The 20481-nt window shown below is 40.2% G+C and overlaps 1 protein-coding gene across 1 annotated transcript; it reads left to right on the top strand.

Annotated features, from left to right (window-relative positions):
- Window positions 1–1638: 1638 nt before the first annotated feature.
- Window positions 1639–18311, top strand: LOC117953604 (junctional protein associated with coronary artery disease). The gene is made up of 4 exons (XM_034886776.1): window positions 1639–1777; window positions 7867–8290; window positions 10242–14176; window positions 15128–18311. Exons 2-3 carry the CDS (start codon window positions 7974–7976, stop codon window positions 14164–14166), a joined length of 4242 nt encoding a protein of 1413 aa, XP_034742667.1. The 5' UTR covers window positions 1639–1777; window positions 7867–7973; the 3' UTR covers window positions 14167–14176; window positions 15128–18311.
- The last annotated feature ends 2170 nt before the right edge of the window (window positions 18312–20481 follow it).

Here is a 20481-nt window from a genome sequence, read left to right as displayed (position 1 = left end):
GCACTTATTTATATCTATTAATAGCCTATATTAAATCATATATTATGGGGACTGTGTAGGAATGAACTTTGTGTAGCTTGAATTTGAATAGAATTGTGAACTTTCTTTTCTTTTCCATTGTTCATATTCATTGTCCAAATCACTACTGTCAAAGAGTTCAAGATACAGAAATTTACAATAACGCAAAACACTTTCTACCACATTTCAACTACAAAGGCGGTTATTTTTTTGTAAACAAAATGTTTACATTGCACAGCGTCAAAATAAATGTAGTGGAAAAAGACACTGAAAATCTAATGTAACAGGTTTTAGAAGTATTGACTGTAAAGCTCCATTGTTACGCACAGGAATGGCTTGTCTTTTGGCAGCTGTTAACCTGTAAACTTCCTCTCAACATTTTAAATGCCACTGTATTATTATGGTTCAGGATGCCATCAGATGAAGAAGATAGATGCATTTGATGACATTGATTTGATGACACTGAATAAAGATCTGTGAAGTCATGGAATTCAGACTAAAAACCTTCCTGACTTATTCATGTACTTCACACCTGGGTTCAGTGAGCGCTGCAGACTGGGTAAAAACTGTTCACATCAGCCTCTTTGTAGTAATGTAGCTAAGCAGTGTGTGGGAATATGTTATTTTATCTAAAATTGCGCTTGATAAACACTGCAGAAAGTTTTGAACGAAAGTTCAATCTCTGACCTCTGAATCGATAAGTGTAAGAACAAATCTCAGTTCAATAGCTTTTCCTGAACTTCAATCTCACAGCCTTTATCAGTATACTCTTGCTGAAAAGGTTGGAAAAATGAGTACACTTAGATCGTCAACAAGAAGTAACATCACCCAACATTGCTTAGAGCACCTTTAATCAATTATGGGGACTATGTTTAACTTGATAATTTAATTTAGTTGAACTGCTCAGTAGATATCTAGCTCTGGTTGCACTGGATGCATGTCAAATAAACCTCTTCCCTATAGGTGAAAAAAGCAAAGTCTTACATGGTGTCTGCAGGGAACCCTGAGGTCAGGCTTTAACACTTTGTCATGAGTGAGTGGATCTCTGGGACGTCCCTCCCTCAGAGTGCAGCATGTCACAGTTGGCACAGGAAGGCCTGAGACCAGCACATTTAATTAGCCAAGCTTTCTTGGCATTGGATGGGAGGGGGGACACACAGTGACGAGTCATCAACACTACCAAGGGCGCGGTGCTGCTGCACATCTAAAACTTAACAGGATGGGAAAGAAGCGCATGGGCGTTAATATGGAAATCTGTCACTGGGAGATGGAGTTTTTTTATTTGAAACACCAGTAATTGGTAATTCAGCAAAAAAAATAGAACAATCAGTGACTGACCTCTCTTGTAAAAACACATATGTTGTGACCCCCTCAGCTTTTAATGTACCGAACATGCGTGACAGGGATTAAGATACAGGGGAGATACACAGCCCTCACTGCTTCACATGTCAGTAGTTATCATTCGAGTCAACATGCCATATTGAATGGAAAAGAATGACTGTTGCTATGAAAAAAAAGCAAAGTTAGGGAAAACAGTTTGGGAGAAACCATTCTGACATCCCTCTCTGTATAGCTGCATGCATGTGAGGAGCCCACCCCACCTCAGCTGTAGTGAGGAGAGCCCATCTAGGCAGCCAGCAACCAGCGCGTCTCTGCCTACCAATAGGCATGCTCGGCTCAGGCTATGTGCAGTGCTCAGTCTCAGCAGCTAAAGCTGGGCGCAGGGGAACTGCGACGGCCGCGCCAAGCATCTTCCCAGGTATGCGTCTCTCTGTCGCTATACGCCCTTATTCATTTTCTGCAATGTTATGGTATCTTGCTGAATGCTGTTTTCCGCTCTCCCGACATTGGCTTATTTCTAGGGAGGGGTTGCTGTGTATTGTTAATTGTTTCTTTTTTTTTGGTTGCTCACGTAGCCTTCACTGTAGCGCAAGGCAGCGGGTCTTCTTGGTAAACACTCACAGTCAGCGAAGACGCATCTGCAAAAAAACGCCTCGTTAACCGCGCGTCAACTTGCACACACCTCAAAATGTTCGCCCTTCGACAGATGAGCGCCGAGCAGCCTCCGCCGCGGCTGCTGCTGGCGAGGAGGGGATGTGCGCCCGCTGCTGCGCTGCGTTCATTTCTTGGGGAAACATTTGCAACGAGGTTATGATTTGGCTCAAGCGGCTTTCGTCAAAACATGATCCCTGACTATATTTTCCAACTTGCAGTGCATGCAGGTAGAGGTTTTTTTTAATGATTTTTTTTTCTGGTAGGTGCTGGACTTGCGGTAGGCTATACTGGGCGAAGCAGGTATTGGGAGCTGATTTGAAAAATCATTTCATAGCAGTCAATTTTTAAGTAGGCTGTGCCAAATAACGCTGCAGTAGGCTATAGCTATAGTAGGTGGTACTGTAGGCTATATGCATGGACAGACATTTCTACAACATTGATATATTATTAATAGCTATGTGTTATGATACAACGGGTCTATTTCAGATCATTATTCATTCATACGGAGTTACCATCCAGGGGAAATGATTTTGAGGATTTTTTTCACAGAATCAAGTGGACTTAGTTTAGTCAAAGTGATGCAAATAATAAACGTGCTGAACCATAGCTTTCAACGAGTTTGAATAAGCCGTGTTTGAAGGATGAGCCTGGTCTGTAGCGCCGTTATCCCTGTCACTAGGTAAGATGTAGGTACACTCCCTTGGCAGTTAGGGTGGTGCTGCCTGCTAGTGCTGATGTGTTACAGTGGCCACTACCTGTGCATGCAGTCTAATAGGCCTGGCTGTGCATTTGCTCCGGGAGGGTGGTTGGATGGATGGGTGGGTGGTGTTCAATAAAACAAAATCTCTCTAAAAAAAGTTCAAACAAATTTAGACTCAACCGCTGAAGTTTTTTAGGGGCAGCGCAGGAAAAGTGTCAATGGAAAATGGATAAAGGACTTACTAGCAATAAATGAATGAACTTTTACAACAGCTGACCTTATTGTTAGTTCTCCTTGCACACACAAAACTGTTAATTATGTTCTTCAGCATGTTATTAATGTGCATGTAAAAATCTGGTTGTGTTGTAGACTAATTATGAATGGTACTTTTGTTGTTGCTATGCAAAAAAAAGGGCTCATGTGCTATATTTCCGCTGCAATCTTTTGAAGCTGTGACCTTGTCAAAAAGGGCCACTGTGTGTCTGCTTCGCTCCGGTTCTCTCTGATAAAAGTCTGCATTAAAGGGAGCTACTTTTCCATACCAGTCCATCTTCACTGGCCATGACTGCTCTTGGATTTTTGCTGCATTTACCACACTGCCTTTACTCCACTTCAAAAGCCAGGAATAGTTGGAGGGTATATCAGAATCAGGTTTAATGGTATGTTAGTGTCTGCTCAGGCATGCCTAGCCACTGAAGTTACATTGAAGTTTATTAATGAGCTAATCCATTTCCACATGTGATGTGCTTGTTCTCTGAAAACATGCTTTTTAAACAGTGTAGTCTTAGGGTGGAGATTTTCTGCTGAGCCATTTACATCTGGGACCATATGCTTTTGTCGCGATTCGATTGTTTCACAATACATTGGTGCCGATTTAATTTATTGCAATTGAAGAAGTATTGTGATTCAAGTATTGAGCATTGAGATTTTCTTTTCCTTCTTCACAAAAACAAAAGTTTAAAAATACACTTCTGGAGACAATATATCATGTGACATTTGTAAAAACAAATTATTTTCTAAAAAGAATGCACATTATATGTCAGTCATTCAGTCTGAAACTAATTTCATTTGTGAAAAAGGAATTCAATTAAATTTTATTTAAAGTATCAAATTATAACAAGGGCTATTGCAGGGCACTTCACAGATAGAATAAGTCTAGACCACACTCTACAATTTACAAATACTCAACAATTTCCCACGAGCAAGCATTTGGTGCGACAGTGGCAAGGGAAAACTTCCTTTAAGGCAGAAACCTTGGGTGGTGAGGAAAACTTCCCTTGGGCACCAATCATGGCCAGACCCAGGCTCCATGGCGGCATCTGACACGGACACTGATACAGACACAGGTAGAGAGAAATATGATTCTTAATAATTATAGCAGTTGAAATTATGAACAGTGGCAGTTACAGTAACAATAATGATCCTGGAACTATAACTAAAAATAAAATACAGAGTTAAAAGTACATAATATGGATTCTCTGCTTTCTCTGCTTTGCTGGAAACAGGTATTATGTAGTCGCCGTCAGCTGTATACTGCATAAACAGAACATATTTAGGTAAACATTTGGTAAAAAAATTTTAAATATTGATTCTGGGGAAAAGAAACCATTTTAAAAATTGTTGCAAGAAAGAAATCATGATACATTCGCAAACGTTTTTTTCCCCACCCCTACTGGATCGTATGAATGATCTCCAGTAGGGGGACACAGTGGATCCCACAGTATGTTAGGAGAGACTCCGGACTGCAGACTGGATAAAGTTATGGAGGGAGAAATGTAAAGGTCACCTTAAGGTCATAGGAAGAGGAAGGAATCTTTCCAAATCATTTAAGTGAAATGCTCCTTTACATAATTAATATTTTGCATCATTGATGTAAATGGAGCAAAACAAAGAATTTACTGCTAGATTTCTTGATTTAGGTGAAGTTTCTTTTGTTTCCTAGTGAGCTTCAACAACCATCAAAATAAAACTATTTTGATAATTGATTATTGATTTTGACAAATTTTGAATGTAATTGTGGGTTCCACCTTCTCATCTGCAAAGTTTTTCTGCTTGGCTTTGTTATGTGACAGTAAAGAAAATATGCTTTGTTTTTTAAATGAAGCCACAAAACCAGCATTGAAGGACATCGCTTTGGACTCGGGGATGTTGTCATGGGCATTTTTCACTACTTAAAAAAATGGTCCTTTAAGCTACAGTTACTGTGGAATGCAATTAGCTTCTTAAACTTGGGCATGATTCATCATTAAGCAGAATGTGATTGTCAAATTGGCAAACAGAAAAAAAAACAATATAAATACTGTAACATCTATAAATAAATTATAATAAATCGATCATGAAATGAATCATTAGCTGTAGCCCTAGTTCCATTACAGTTAAACTCTTGTAGTATAAACAGAAGTTGTTATATTGTATTAATGATGTTATTTTTTAAAGATTCCGTAGAATACAGTTATTTTTTATTATCACATCAGTATGTAATGAGTGTAGAAAAAAACAACGTTGGGGTTTTGTTATATGTAAACAATTTAAAAAGTGAATAGCATTTCAATACATTTTATTGTCCTATCCGGTATCAATTATAAATTACATAGAAAAGCAAATCCTTTTTATAGCTCTTGGGCTAAGCCAAAAACATGAAAAGGGACAGAAGCAAGTCTCAAAGGAGCTTATTTTAATGTCTTGATTTGTCATTAAGGTTACACTTGTTGCTCATATGAAACAAAATGAAAGCAGTGCATTTTGTTCCTACTCAGAGGAAAACACAATGAACTGCAACAACAGGTACTCTGCCGAGGGAAACTTTCAGAAAAGTTTACTGTTGTACTATAAAAAAATTAGTCTATGAGGAGCTCGGAGTAGAGCCGCTGCTCCTTCGCGTCAAAAGGAGCCAGTTGAGGTGGTTCGGGCATCTGGTAAGGATGCCTCCTGGGCGCCTCCTTAGGCCTCGTGGAAGACCCAGGCTAGGTGGAGAGATTATATCTCCAACCTGGCCTGGGAACGCCTCGGGATCCCCCAGTCGGAGCTGGTTGATGTGGCTCGGGAAAGGGAAGTTTGGGGTCCCCTGCTGGAGCTGCTGCCCCCGCGACCCGATATCGGATAAGCGGATGAAGATGGATGGATGGATGGAGTCTATGATATCTTAGGTGTTACATATTAATTAGTTAATGACACATTTCCGCGATTCATACTGCAATCTGTAATTGATAACAGAGATGGAGAGTTGTAATTTCAGAACATAAATAAGTAAGGGTGTTTGCTGCAAATAATTTTGGCAAGGCATCACCCTAACTTTAAGTGATTATGGGTTTGTAAGTTTATTTTAATTCAACACTGTACTTGTCCTTTAAGCGACACCATCATAATGGAAAATGAACAGGAAGCCACTATTCAAGTCCAAACATGATTAGCCAGAAAGCTAATGTGTGCAAAGCCTTTAAACACTGTGTTACTGTTTTATAAGCCATCCACTGTCATCTCCACACAGGAGAGACTGTTATTACCACTAATTAATATATCACACACGCACGCACGCACACACACACACACACACACACACACACACACACACACACACACACACACACACCAGAGGAATTTAGGAGAATAAACTCTTCACAAAAAAACTTTAGTCTGTGTTCAAGCAAGTCATAAAACAACATTCTTCTTTAGTTTTAGCTAATTGTGCGTTATATTTAGAGCTGAAATGATAATTCAATTATGCAACAAGTTGATAAACAGACAAATAATTATTAATAACAATACGTTTTTAAGAAACAATGGTAAATTTCTTAGCTCCCTCTTCTAAATGAGGATTTGACGCTTTTCTGTGTTGGTTGTGATTGTTAACTGAACCTCTTTGGGTTTTGGAGTGTTAGTTGAACTAAAAAGCAATATGATGCCATTCCCTTGGGCTTTAATGAAATTGTGAGGGGCATTTTTCATTATTCTCTGACACAGACCAAGCAGATTAATCCTTACAGTAATATAAATAACATTGTTGCAGTGCTAATAATATATAATTTTAAAACAACAGTATTGTCAGTACAATCTGAAAGAAGTGCCAAAAACCTTAAAAAATACTTTGTTTTTGAAAAGATTCAGTTACTGTATGCATCCAATCTTTTTACACTTAAATATTGAGTCCATTTTCCTTTTTTGTTAACACTGCAAGATAGACTTTCCCTTTGAACTGAAGTTATAAATAAGGAGCTGAATCACTTTAATTATATGTAATAAATGTATCATATTTTTTCCTGATGCCATTACGGCAGAAGAAATGGCAACTTAGGGACTTACATCACGGTGGCACGCAGCACAAAGACAAAGGGCAGTATACATTATCTGCAGACAATCTCTGCAGCTGTATTAAGTTACTGGGCAAACTATACTTTTGGACATCACCATACGTGTACCTGACACCGACTGTTTTGTATGGAGAGGTATTTAATCTCTTCTCTTTACATAATGTTGAAGAATTACTTTGTAGTTTTTGTTAACATGCACAGTTATTCTTGGCTATTGGAGAAAGTACATGCATAGATTAGTGCAGCTGTCCAAATGCCTGGAGAACAATGTCTGTACTTGTATTGATTGATGACGAATGTTCCAACTAGAAACTGCTTCTGTTAAGGTTAAGTCACATATTTTCACTGTAGTTATCCCAGACAAAGGGTGGAGAAATCATTATGTAGATAATGTACAGTATAAGTGGCCTCGAAAGAAATTTTTAGACAATTTGGAAAGATGATAAAATGTCTTTGGGAGGAAGGAAAGGAAGGAAAGGTGATAGGTGAGATTAGGGGGATAATTGTCCATGATCAGGGTAATAAACCGGACTATTTAAAAGTAAAAATGAAAAAAAGATGGGGTCTTAAATACTGCAGTGTGGGCCTTTAAAATTTTAGTTGTACATTCCAGAGTTAAATTTGCGGACAGTGTCTACACAAAATACTTATGTTCATGTTTGACTTATTACGACACTCATTGAGCTTTCAACATAGCACATGCTAAAAACAATACGTTAAAGTACATGGAAAGGTAACATCAACAACATTTGTATTTTCTGACATCTGCTAGCGTGTTGAAAATGATATCCTCGATTTAGGTGCATGCAGAAATAATCTGTTCATGTTACCTTTCCCTTCCCTTAGTGATGGCCTCTGCTGAGCAACCGTGCTCCAGCTTCTACCAGCAGCACTGCGCATAAGGAAACACACCCACCTTTGCCCTCCTGCCCAGAAGTGAGAGAGCCACCACCATGTACAGTGTGGAAGACCTCCTCATTTCGCATGGATATATGCCCAAGAGCGGCCCTCCATCTGCCACGCCTTTTGACAAACGCCCTGCTGATTGCCAGCGTGAACTTGTGGACAACAGGGCTGGCCGGGGGACACTGAACGGGTATGAGGCGGGCCGGGGGGCATCTATCACAGGCATCTATGGCAGCAGGCAGGCACTGGTGAAGGGCTACCACGCCACTGACAACGAGAGCGGGGAAAGGATCCTAAGGAGAAAAGAAATTGGTATCCTAGGTGACGCTCAGCCCTTGGGTGATTCTCTCGCCACAGATAGTGGGTGAGTGCTTTTTTTCCCCCCTTGCTATTGCGATCCCCTAGACCCTTTACCTCCCCCCTTCTCATTGGGGCCCTTTGGTATTGCATGCAAAAGTGAGTCTGCACTGCGCAGGGGATTTTTTTCCTCCTCTTCCCTTTCCCCTCCTTCCAGAGCTGCAGAACACTGTGGCTGCAGCAGCACCACTGACATGCTGGGATATGAGGAAATATGAAAGGTGCCTTTGCACTTGTTTGAGGTGTGTACATGCCTTAACAGGAGAGGTGGCATGCGTCTCTGTAGACCCCGCCCATGCACTGGTATCTACAGCCTCAACCAGGCATGCAGATGTAAACAGCAGCACTAAACAGTAAGCAAACTGAGGAGAACTGAACATGCCTTAAGACAGGCTCGTAATCACTCCACTGTAAACACTGGCACACTGAATCACGCCCAGCACGTGCGCTGTGATGTAAGCATGTTGCTGGGCAAGTGTGCACAACGCGGCTCCCCTCAGCCATACAGTAGCATATGCTGCTGAGGATGATCCATTGACTTTGCTGCTTAAATGAGTGAGTACAGTGACTAACAGTGATTTTAGTGCAGTGCAGATAGGAGATGAAGCTCTATAAAAGAGCAATTGTTATTCATTTTGTGTTCTCTTATTAATTATTAGTCTGGATATTTAACTTATATTGTAATCTGGATTTATGGTATATTTTATGGTTAGATATTTTTTACTTGTTTTGTATGGAATTGCTATCTGCAAATCATGGCATTATGTGGCTGTATCATAAATATTAAGCAACTAGCCTGAGAAAATACAATTAATTCATTTTGGTTACTTTGAATTCCAAAAAGGATTTCAAACCCTCACTGCCTTGTTCAGTTAACTGCACCTACGGATGTTCATTGATATCATTGACTTTTCTCCTTCATACCGTCCTGTTCCACCACACCAAGACATTTATCATGACTGCTTGAGAAAATTCCAAAGTTAAAATGACATTGTAATTTGACAAAATGACCCTCTTTGAACACTAAGAAATGTAGCTTGGTTTTATTTAGACTCAAATTGTTATGATTAAGTATGCTATTTCTAAGATAATTGTTTTGGCAGTGCAACATGCATACAGCCATATCTTGCACCTAAGAGGTACATTTGGAACCATAACTAAAATTATCTCCAGGCGGCACTGCTTCATCACAGTGGTACCACTGTTTTGAACCTGGCAAGTTGCTCATCACACACTTGCCATTTTATGTTAAATTAAGCAAGCATTCAAAAAAGGATATTGTATAATTTCTAAAAGGGCACAGTTTGATCTTGCTAATTGAGTTAAGTGATCAGTCAATCAGAGGTAAAGATTTACTTTTGCTATATATCGTGTCAGATAAGGTGATGGGAGGTTTTTGCTAAAGTCCAGATGACAAGTTTACAAGATAAGGTCTGCACAATTTAATATGCAGATCATTTTGCAGTAACATCACAATTACATGGTTTCTTCAAGGGACTTGGGAGTTTCTGACTCAAGCAGTTCTGTCTCATATGTGCTGGCTCTCCTTGATTAAGTTGCGTTGGAAAGCCAATACTGCCAAAGCCAAAACACAGGCTTGACACTGACATGGACACAATTATAAAAATCTTAAAAGGTTGTTAATAGAGATAAAAGTAATTTGTGTTTGGAAAACTTGTTCATTGCAGATAGTTTAAAGTATCAATAGTGCCTTGTTATTGTTTCTTTTAAACTTTGGAATACAAGCAACCTTTAAATCATATTTAAAATTTTGCCTTTTAGACACTGTGTTTGTCCAAACATAATGAAAGTATAAGATGTTGCTTGTCTTGCAACTTCTGTAATTATACTCTGAAAAATCATAATTGTTTGCAAGTGTCCACTTAAAATCAGAGTCCACTTCACTCTCATTCTGCCGTTTTTTGTCTTATTCACACTGAACTTTTCTGTCTGAATAGGTTCTACGATGTTCCAAGTTTGACTTATTCAGAGCCGCTATGCCATGATGAGAGGGATGTCTCCTACTGGCGGCGGCGAGGCCAGGACTTCAGCATCCTCCTGGACTATGCTGATGGCAGGGAGCTAAGGGCCTCTGCAGGTGCATGGAGGCCACAAGCCCTGATTGCAGCAGAGGAACACAGAGCAGAGAGGCAAGCGCAGCAGTTATGGGAGGACCTTTCCTGGCTAAGGGACTTGGATGCAGCCCCTGGTCAGCTAAGGGTGACTGGGGAGAGGAAGTGCCAGAGCCTCGGTACAGAGGAATGGAGGCCTGCTGTGGGCCTGGGAAGGCAGCTGTCGGATGGGGACGGGGATAGGTGGGCTCAGGAACAGTACCGCCTAAGGACACCTGAGGGTTTTTTTCATCCTAGAACTAAAGCAAAGTCTCAGTCTCTCCCCAGAGTTTTGTCGCCTGATGAAACTGCCAGTAGAGAGCTCATTCCATCCAGGCCTAGCTTACCTGATAGACAACAAAGGATAAGCAGCACTGTCTTCTCTGGGCCCTATAGTAGGTATATCTATAGTGGTGCTGTTGTCAGGGACCGGTGGGGTAGGAATGCAGGGCCAAGCAGCCATGTTGCACTTTTACCAAAGCCCAGGTTCAGCAGGCCTTTAAAGCCTCCATCATATGAAATTCACCAGCAGACTAGAGGTAGCGCAGAAATGCTTGCTATAGACCAGGGTGCCAAACAAAAGGAAAGGCCTATCTACTATCCAAGGGGTGGGGAGCTGAGACAAGACTATTTCGCACAACACTCTGCCATTTCTGGAATGGAGCCACCTGGCTACATCCCACCCCCATCTTATAGAAGAGGCCCACCTCCAAGATCAGTTTCAGTCAACCGCAATGAAATGGCAAACCTAAGATGGAGGGCTGAAGCTCTGCAGATGCCCAGCTCAGATCCTGGAAGGTGGTTTTACAGACAGGCAGGTTCATGGCTGGAACACTATGGAGACTGTGGTGCGTCCTATCGAAAACAGGTACATTCGGGATATGAAGAACAACCAGGTCATGCCCGTCAATTACCCTCTGGACATGAAGAACAACCAGGTCATGCCCGTCAATTACCAACTGAAGACACAAGAGTGAAGCAAATCTCAGGAGGGCCTAGCGGAAATTCTCTCACTGACTCAGACAAGATACGTAACATCAACAAAGAGATTCCATCTGCTACAATTTTAGGACAATCTACACATGATAGTGCCTTTCCTCCCCAACAGGGGTCAACTCTCAATACAGACAGCCGCAAAACATCTATCAATGACAGCGACAGCAGCAATCGATGGTGCAACAGGGGATTAAACAAAAAAAGTGATAGTGTAGGTCCTGAACAAAACCGTAGTCAGTTTTTTCCTTCATCTATTCTTGGTAAACCACCACCTCCCCCATGCAAGTCGGCTGACCAGAGTGTCTCTGAAACTGTGACAGAAGTAAAAAAGGTGGAACAACCTGAACCACCAGAAAAGGAAAAATCCAAGAATCTAAAAAAGAGACTTAGTGAGACAATTTTTTGTTTGGTGTCTGTACCTGTTACTCCGCAGCTCAGCGGAACAATCCGTGATCAGAATAACAACAACGAGAAGTCACCAGACCCGGCGGACAGTCCAAGTGACAACAAAACTGGCCATTTAACAAACCAAAGTCTCCAAAGCACATCTTCAGCTGAAGCTGAGCTGCAAGCACTAACTGGTAGCATAGCAAGCAGCAAAACAAGCAGTAGAGCGAGCAGCAAATTGTTTAAAAGAGTACCCTGTAGACCACCTAAGATAAACCATTACAAGGAGATGAAACTGTCGGGATCCTGGCCTGCAAACCAGTATCGAGACCAGGAGACACAAACTAGCCCAGAGGCCCAAACACCTGCCTCTGAAAACAAGGAAGCACAACAAGACCCTGTTCCTCCCGGCACTGAAGTCCCTCCTGATAGCAGCGGTGCAGTGGGTACTGCCTTCAGTTTTCCTATAAAGGGAGTAAAGAGCCTGAAACTGTCAAGCAACAGCGCTTTCTCCCTGACCGCCACCTTCTCCAACCAGCTGAATAAGAGCACAGCTCAGCAGCCAGCAGTACCACCCTCAGGAAATGTGGAGGAGACCAAACCAGCAGCAAATAGTGGGCAGGAGGCATTTGAACAGTTTGTGCTGAAACCGGCCAGCCAGCGTCCATGGGATGCTGTCAAAGAACTGGAGACTATCAAAAAAGAAGTCCAGGATCAACAACAGCAGCAGAGCAGCAAACAGCCCAGCGTTGATAAGTGCATAGAGGACCTCAACGAGGCATACAAAGACATATTGGAGCTAGGCACTGCCAGCAATAAAGTCCCAAATGGTTCTGTTCAAATCCCTGAACGTATCAAAATCCGATTAACATCAGAACCCCTCAACAAGCCCAGCAGCCTTAGGCGCAGTGCAGTAAGCTGGTCTGTTGATCCAGAATACAGGGAAGTTAAGAGCGCCTTCTCTAGGCCTGCAACAAAGTCGGTAACCTTCAGCAAGCAGCTTAGGGAGGAGCTTCCTGTCCCACCTCGGGAGCCAGGCTTCAGAGAATACAGGGTAGTTTCACATCTTTTGCGCAGACGGAGCAACGATGGCAGGACAGTGAAACTAGACCTGCCAGATGAGCCTATTGAGACACCACTTTGTGACTTCAGTCCAACAACGCGCACCGCAGCAGCTGAGATGCCATGGGCAGATAGACAACCCATGCAGGATGCTTCTACGCTCACTAGTCCTCCTGATTATGAGGACATTTGCCAGACTTTGCGTCAGCCTAAAGACGCAACGGATGTCAATAAAGCATCCGCAGGCAGTTTTAAACCTAATGATGCAGAGACTCTTCAAGATCTCAGTGGTGAATCAGAGGAGGAGTGCCCTATTTGTAAAAGAGAGCTTGAGAATCAGATGAGACAGGGCCCATTGCCTCCACTTCATGAGGAGAACAGCTCGGACAGCTCGACTAATCAAAATGGCAGTCCACCACAACGTGTTGCATTAGAAAGTCCAACAGAAGATATAAAACCAGAGAAACCAAATGACTCAAGTTTGAATCAGTCAGGGTGTGACCTTGGTGCTGAAACAAGGGAGCAGCATTCAGTGACACAGGAAAATGTGGGAGGGGGTGAAAAAACGGACAATGTACGGGCAGAAAACTTAGATGATTTGTGCGCAGTTAATCCTGCTGAAAGCATACCAGCAAATGGAGCTACAGCGGCGAGCGCATCAACAATATCAGCAACTGATGTGCACGCAGACCTCCAAGTCCCGAAGAAACATAGTGTGGGTGAAACAATAACTAAGGAAGTAGAATTAGGAGAGAAGGAAGCCATTACAAGAGAAACACCTCGGGGTGGTACAGGCAAAAAAAACGCTGAAGTGAAAAGTGAGTGTGAGGGACAAGACAGTACAATGCCTGATGACAAGCAGGAGCAACAAAAGAAGCCATTTGCTGTTCCAGAGCATAGACTTAGTTTACGGACTCACCTGGGGCGAGACCACACAGGGTTACCGGAGTTTCCGCCAGATAGGCTGCCACTTTCAGTTCCCCCAAACCTAGACCGCAGGCTGTCTCTTAGCTTGGAGGGGGAGAGGAGGAGCAAGGGCCCCTCCCACAAAATGGAAGCCTTGCAGACCAAGCTGGCTATTTCTCCAGGTCGTGTGGCAGTTGAGCGCCTGGCACGGATGAGGGAGGTGGACGTTATGTATCGTATGAGGCGCCTCAGCATTAGAAGTACTGACTCTGGGGAGGGGGAGGCGGAAGGAGAGGGCAAGGACGAACAAGGGGAGGAGCCCCACCCTTCTCCTCAGAGAGACACACAGAACCATCAGGAGCAAGAGATCACCCATTCACAGCAGGTCTCTGAAGAGACAGCGTTGCAAGATGAGGAGTGATCTCTTTCAGGTAAGATAGGGATGTAAATTAAACTTTGAGGATTCTTGTGGAAAAATTAATGTCTGTTTGTACAGCTTTATAAATATACCCACATTTTGAAATTGGCAAGGTAATATTAATAGGAAATCATTTTTTTCTCTTGTGGTGCTTGGGCCACACAGATTTAGTATTGACCACTGAATCTAAAAGGAAAATACTAATGCAAATATTTTAAACATTTCTTCAATGTATCATGATCATGATTTCACTGTCCCTGTCCACGGATTTATTATGCATGCTTCAGGATGACTGAAATCATAGGTGTTGATAGGAAAATATAAACTTCAATTCAATTCAGTTTTATTCATAGTATCAATTCATAACTCAATCAATCAATAAACATATGGCTATTTAGAAAACAGAGTCATCGTATGCTACATGGGTAATTTTGACCAAAATTGTGTAAACGAGAGATCAAACCTTGTGAAGAAAGACGGCTGAAACAATATATTTGATTTAATACTTTATGGGAATTTTTCCTCACCAATCTTAAAAACCCAAATCTAGAAGAAAGGTTATAATCTTGTGTAAGTAAGGGAGCACATGTGTGCATATATTCTTAAAACCTACAAACCTAAATCTTATTTAGGTTGCAAGTTATCAAAATGTAAGAGACTGTCAATGGGCCTTGCTGTTAAAGACATCTCCACAAGATGGCGTAAGTGCCCCCAAGACAGCTACCCTCCTCTGTGAATTCAAATCATATTACTATTCATGTCACTGAAACAAACATCACCAAAAAACAAAATTCACTTTACCGTCAAAAGGGAATTATTCTTGACTATGCTAGAAATTGCAGTTTTTGTCAAGTTATTTTTTGCACTTTGCACCTTACTACCCTTCTTTAGTTGTTGATCATTTAATATGCAATACTAAAAAAACACTTTTTGTCAATTAATAATTTTCTTCTTTACGTCCCAGAACCCCATGATCCAAGCAGAGTGGTCAAAGTGTAGAAAGACTGCGTCCATCATCTCCATCTGAGGTTTTTAGCTCTAACACTGTGACCTGGCTGCCTACTAGAATGCCTTCATCTCATCTTGACACTGAAATGGCCTTCTTGTCCGACAAGAGCATTGTGTACACCCTCACCCTCGGCGCTGCGTTGACTACTAAGAGTGCTGTTCCACTGCCAAAGGGAGGTGCCCCTTTAACTTTTGGGGCAACTTCCACTTCGAATCCCTCCCCAGCCTTCCCAAACTGACTTCCCACTACCCCATCTTTCCTCCATCCCCAAGCCCATCCCCTTAGAGAGTTTCAACTAGTTAGTCTTCTTGTAGCGGCTTGTCCTTTCTATTCTATCCTTCCTATGCTTTTCTCATTGGCAGACATTATGCAATTCGGTTGTGCATACTAGAATTTTTAAAATGTCCATAGTGAATACAGTCAAGAAATGTTTTGCATACTGAACGAATCTGTTTGTTTACGATTGAGCTGTTAAGGATATGAATGTAAGCGTTTATGTTTAACCTAACGTAGACTAAGAAGGGTTATTGACACCAACCTGTTCTGTGTCATTCAAACCACACCAAAATAAACAGCGTATCGAATTGTTGTGGTGAGGCAACAACTGTTTTAGAACTGGACATCACTGTCTCTGGCTCAAGAACTGTTTAGATTTTTTTTTTAGATGAGATAAATTAGCCTTTCTTTTTTTTTATGTTATGACATTGTGCCCTATCTCATTGCTTTTGTACACACTGCAACCATAACATATAGAGCTCTTCAATGAAGAGTGACTCTACAGCACGTGACATGATAGACCAGTGACCCATTATACATTACATTGGTTCTACGCTGGACAGGGGGAATTGCCTTCTTTAACGAGATGTGTGTTAGTCCTCTGATCAATCCGATGTATAACTCCCATTTCCAGGTAATTTCAGGAAGCAATAAAGGCACAGATTGAGTTGAGTGGTTGGCAAATTTGATAAACTTTAAAGATGGATATAGAACAAAAAAAAAGATAGGTAGAGCAATATTGTTGTACAAACAGCTCAGTGGTGTAGTGGAGCTACCTGTAGGAACCATTGTCAGGAGTTTTAATGTGAACGTGTCATTCAAATCATATTACAGGGATATGGAATCGTGTCAGGGTATATGGGCGCTTAACAGGGGGTGGGTGCTTTACTTCATGATATATGAATATATACATATATACATTCGTATCGCAAAGAGAAAACATTTCACGGAAAACTTATATTTGTTATCATTGAATTGTTAATCAGTTTGCATAATGTACAAAATAAAGTATATTTTAAATATTTTAAGAGATATTTTGTATTTAACCATGACATTTTATTTCTCAACACTTATATCAAGCTGAAAGTATCAAATGTCTGTATAGTATCATACTGAGAGTATACATAATTTTCTAGTGCTTTAAAATCTAACAGAGTGATATAAGAAGGGATGGCCCTGTGGTATGCCTTGATCACACGATTCGGTTTCAGTGAGCGATAAGGGTTCATCATTGCCAGTGTTTGATTGTGCCATGATATCCTATTTGATAGTGCTTTTTCATACGCCAACAGAGTCAATGTTAGACGCTCCTTGTGATATTTGATACATTAATCCATCTCAGCTGTATTTCCTATGTTGATGGTCAGATATGACCTGTGTCTTATTCTTGTCTTTGTATGTCTTCCAATTCAAATCATGTATTGTTCTGTTGTTGGGTCCTTGAAACATGTTTAGAAATAAAATTGGGAACTTTCTTTCTTTTCCTTCCTTCCACCCTCCCTTTCTTCTTCTACTTCTACTCCTAAGTTCCTCCATTCTTTCTTTGTTTCTCTCATTGCAAAGCGTGTTCATTTTGTGTAAAATGTTCTGCCGTCCCCAACACTTATTGCACTAAAGGATACAATGCAGTATGCTATTTTTGGCTAAAAACCACGAATTTGCAAAAAGTATAAAAAGAGGGTTTTTTTTTAAATAGAGGGGATTTTAATACATTTGAAATCATAACTCAACACCTTAATAATGATTAAAAAAAATCAGTTTGCAGTTACGTGATTTTTCCCACAACAGCAGTGCTGCATTTGTGTAACGCATCAACAGATTGTAGTAAACCATCACTGTTTAATCACTCACCAAGTATTACTTAATTGTTATGTAGCATTATACAGTTGTAGCATTATATCAACTCAGAACTTTGTCTTAGAACATTTCTTGTAAATTTGGAATATTCATGTCGCCTTATTATGTGTGCATTACATTATACTCCCGGCAATGCCAAATATTAACCTACTAAGCACTGTTTCATACCTTAGGTTTTTAAAAACAACTTACTGTTCTGCTATCCCTCTGGTTGGAGAGGTACAGTAGCATTGTGGATAGTTTCTGCTTTTAATGTTGTTTTTCTGTAGAAACACTGAATCAAAACTGAACCTCAAATAATACAAAAAGCATAATTTTAAAAAGTACAGGATGAGATTCAGTGTTTCAAGGCAAGCCCATGCTCAGCACCACAGGAAGGATAAGCTGGCACGTTCATAATTACTGACACATCTCAATTTCAATTCATTTTGGAGACGGAAAGGCTTTGCCTCGGTCTTGTGTGTAAACTGCCCCTGACAACATTTAAATAGCTATTCCAGTACATACGCCCCCGAATAATTGGCATATCAGGTACACTTTAACATAGTGTAATTTGACCTTTTGTACTGCAGGTTATGTGCAACATGGAGTAATTATGCACACTTGTAATATTTTCTATTTTCATATGAGATTTAAGTGCTTTTTGTACTCACTGACATCTTTTTTTCTTCCTTGCATGAAATGCAAGAAAGGAAGGAAAAAAATGTTTTTCATAAAGTATTGCAATTGGTATAGAAAATCCAGTGGGCAAACATTATGTTTCATAATTTAATTTACAAAACTATGCCAAGTATTAAAAAGCTATTTTTAGAGTAATTCAAAAGAGAACTCATTCATTTTTTTTCCTTTAAGACATGCCTTTATCTTTGTATCTATAAATATGAGCATAATCCATAGTCATATGATTGTGCTACTGTTGTATGACACTGCAGTCTGATTCATAAATAAACTCTTTGCATGAAAGTTGTGTTTGTAATCAATTGCCGAGGGGCCATTTATGGCATTTATTTAATGTAATGTACTAAGGTTTACATGTCTACTGGAGAAAACAAATAAAAACTCCTTTCTAAAATGCACATTATTGTATGAAAATTGACACAAGGCAGCCAGCCAATCATAAACAGTAGTCAACAGCAATTGCAGCAAGAACGCTGTCAAAATTGGTCTTATATCATTTTTAAATTAAACACCAGCAAGAGTTGACTTCTATTTGTAAAGGATTATTAAAGCAATATAAAAAGGGGCGTATGTGCACAGCCATGTGTGTATTTTTACACATATACACTTGTGTACTGGCAAATCAAGCCCAATTACTCTGCCAGACTGTCACACTGAGCTCCACTTGCTTGATCAAAGTGTTGACAAAGACAATACTTGAGCTGAAGTTTGTAAAAACCTCCCAGCATGCTCTCTGTACTTGGATGGCATCCATCCTCAGACACTGCTACAAAATGTACAAAATGCAAAATGCTGTGTGCCGTTTCTTTCTAAAAGGAGAGTGAGAAGTTTAATTAATATTTCTTCCTCTCTATATATGCAAGCTTTCTTTTCACTAACATCCACTAATGTTGGCAGATGCTTGAAACAGCAGGGGTCAGAGGAGGGGTTGTAGGATAACATAGGTTTTCAAATTCTGATTCATGCAGCATCTGTCAGTGCTAGTGGAAACAATAAATAACTTAGGTCTAAAAACAATAATGAAAAGGGAGTTTTTAAATTGATATTCACAGATAAATTCAATAATTTTTAATGAAATTTTTGTCGGATTGGTTTTAATTCGGATCAGCCAATGTTTCAGTAAAACAACCCACGTTGAATGGAAAATGCTACGATATTTAGCCATATGACAAAATGATACAGCCTAATATAGCTAGACATTGACTGCATAACAGTTAATGTTGGTGATGATAACAGGGATATTAAGGCTTTTGCTGTGAATAAAAAAGAAAAGAAGTTAATTAATGCATACTTAAAGTTAATCAAATACCATAATAGCTTTGGCTACATGATTAATGTATTATTATTATTCTCACTAGCCATTATCAATTTAATTTAAAAGTAAAAGTGTTTAATATTTTTCTTTTTAATACATGTTTGTATTTAACAGCACCGGGTAGCCGGCATCAACATACTATATGCATCAGCCGCAACAGGTGTCAGTTAGCCTAGCTAACAGTAAATTCACTAATGTTACCTTAAATGCTGCAACTTGGTGCTACCAGTTTACCAGCTTGGCTTGATGGATAGAGAACTCCAGAAAACAAGTTAAGAGGCTTTCTTTCGTAAAAGTCACACATTTTTAAAACTTAAGGTAAGTATTCCCATACTAGCTAATGTTAGCTAGCTACCTAGCTAGTTAACTGTTACACCTAAGGTTAGTTTTGGATAGGAACTGCTTTGTCTAACATCTAATAGTGCAGTTACTGTGACGACTGCTGGAACCTCACTCATGGTAAACTCTACAGTTTTCCAACAATAATGTTTAGTGTAATTCCAAAGTAAAATAACCACTTTAATATATGATGTTTGCCAATGAATGTAAAACTGAGCTATTGTAGTTATAATACAATCTTCACATGTGAGATGATATAATTGTTTTATTATTATCTAGTAATATAGCACAGCTTTTTCCACTGTGGATGTATGATGTCCTCAAACAGTTCCACTGCATTCCTCAGGCCTCACTGCCATTAATCTCCAGCTGTCTCTACATCACAGCTGTCTCAGCCACCAAGCCATACCACTGTAAGTAAATCACATATCTGTCATTACTGTGTACACTTATGCTACTGTCATGATATGTTTGCCGCTCTTGGTTGGGGAATAAGTAACTCCATTAATGGCACAGTTGTCTTTCTCGCACATAGATTGCATTCTCGACTGTACCACATCACCACCTCTTTCCTTAATCACGGGGAAGAAGATGAGACTGAAAGGAGTAGATTACTTTTGTTTGTTGTAAACACTAGTAGTAGAAATTAGACTCACAAGGGGCTGCCTACTGCTATGTACTTCTTACAGTATGTCCACAAGATGGAGCCAAACTATAATAATATAACACCAACACAACTTCTTCTCCACCAGAGTATATAAAGTCAGAAAACACCTTTATCTGTTTATTCTAGTCCTTTTATATATACCATGCATCTTTCCACTTTCACTCATACAATGTATGT

Source organism: Etheostoma cragini, chromosome 12 (genome assembly GCF_013103735.1).
Source record: "Etheostoma cragini isolate CJK2018 chromosome 12, CSU_Ecrag_1.0, whole genome shotgun sequence".
In the NCBI taxonomy this organism is placed as follows: Eukaryota; Metazoa; Chordata; class Actinopteri; order Perciformes; family Percidae; genus Etheostoma; species Etheostoma cragini.
The sequence above is the reverse complement of the archived record's forward strand: the minus strand, read 5'-3'. Positions and strand labels throughout refer to the sequence as shown.

What these genes read in the sequence shown, in the direction of transcription:
- LOC117953604 (XM_034886776.1), top strand. Translation starts at nt 7,974, where the DNA reads ATGTACAGTGTGGAAGACCTCCTCATTTCGCATGGATATATGCCCAAG. An exon ending in TCTCTCGCCACAGATAGTGG is followed by an intron (nt 8,291 to 10,241) that starts GTGAGTGCTTTT and finishes CTGTCTGAATAG; the next exon opens with GTTCTACGATGTTCCAAGTT.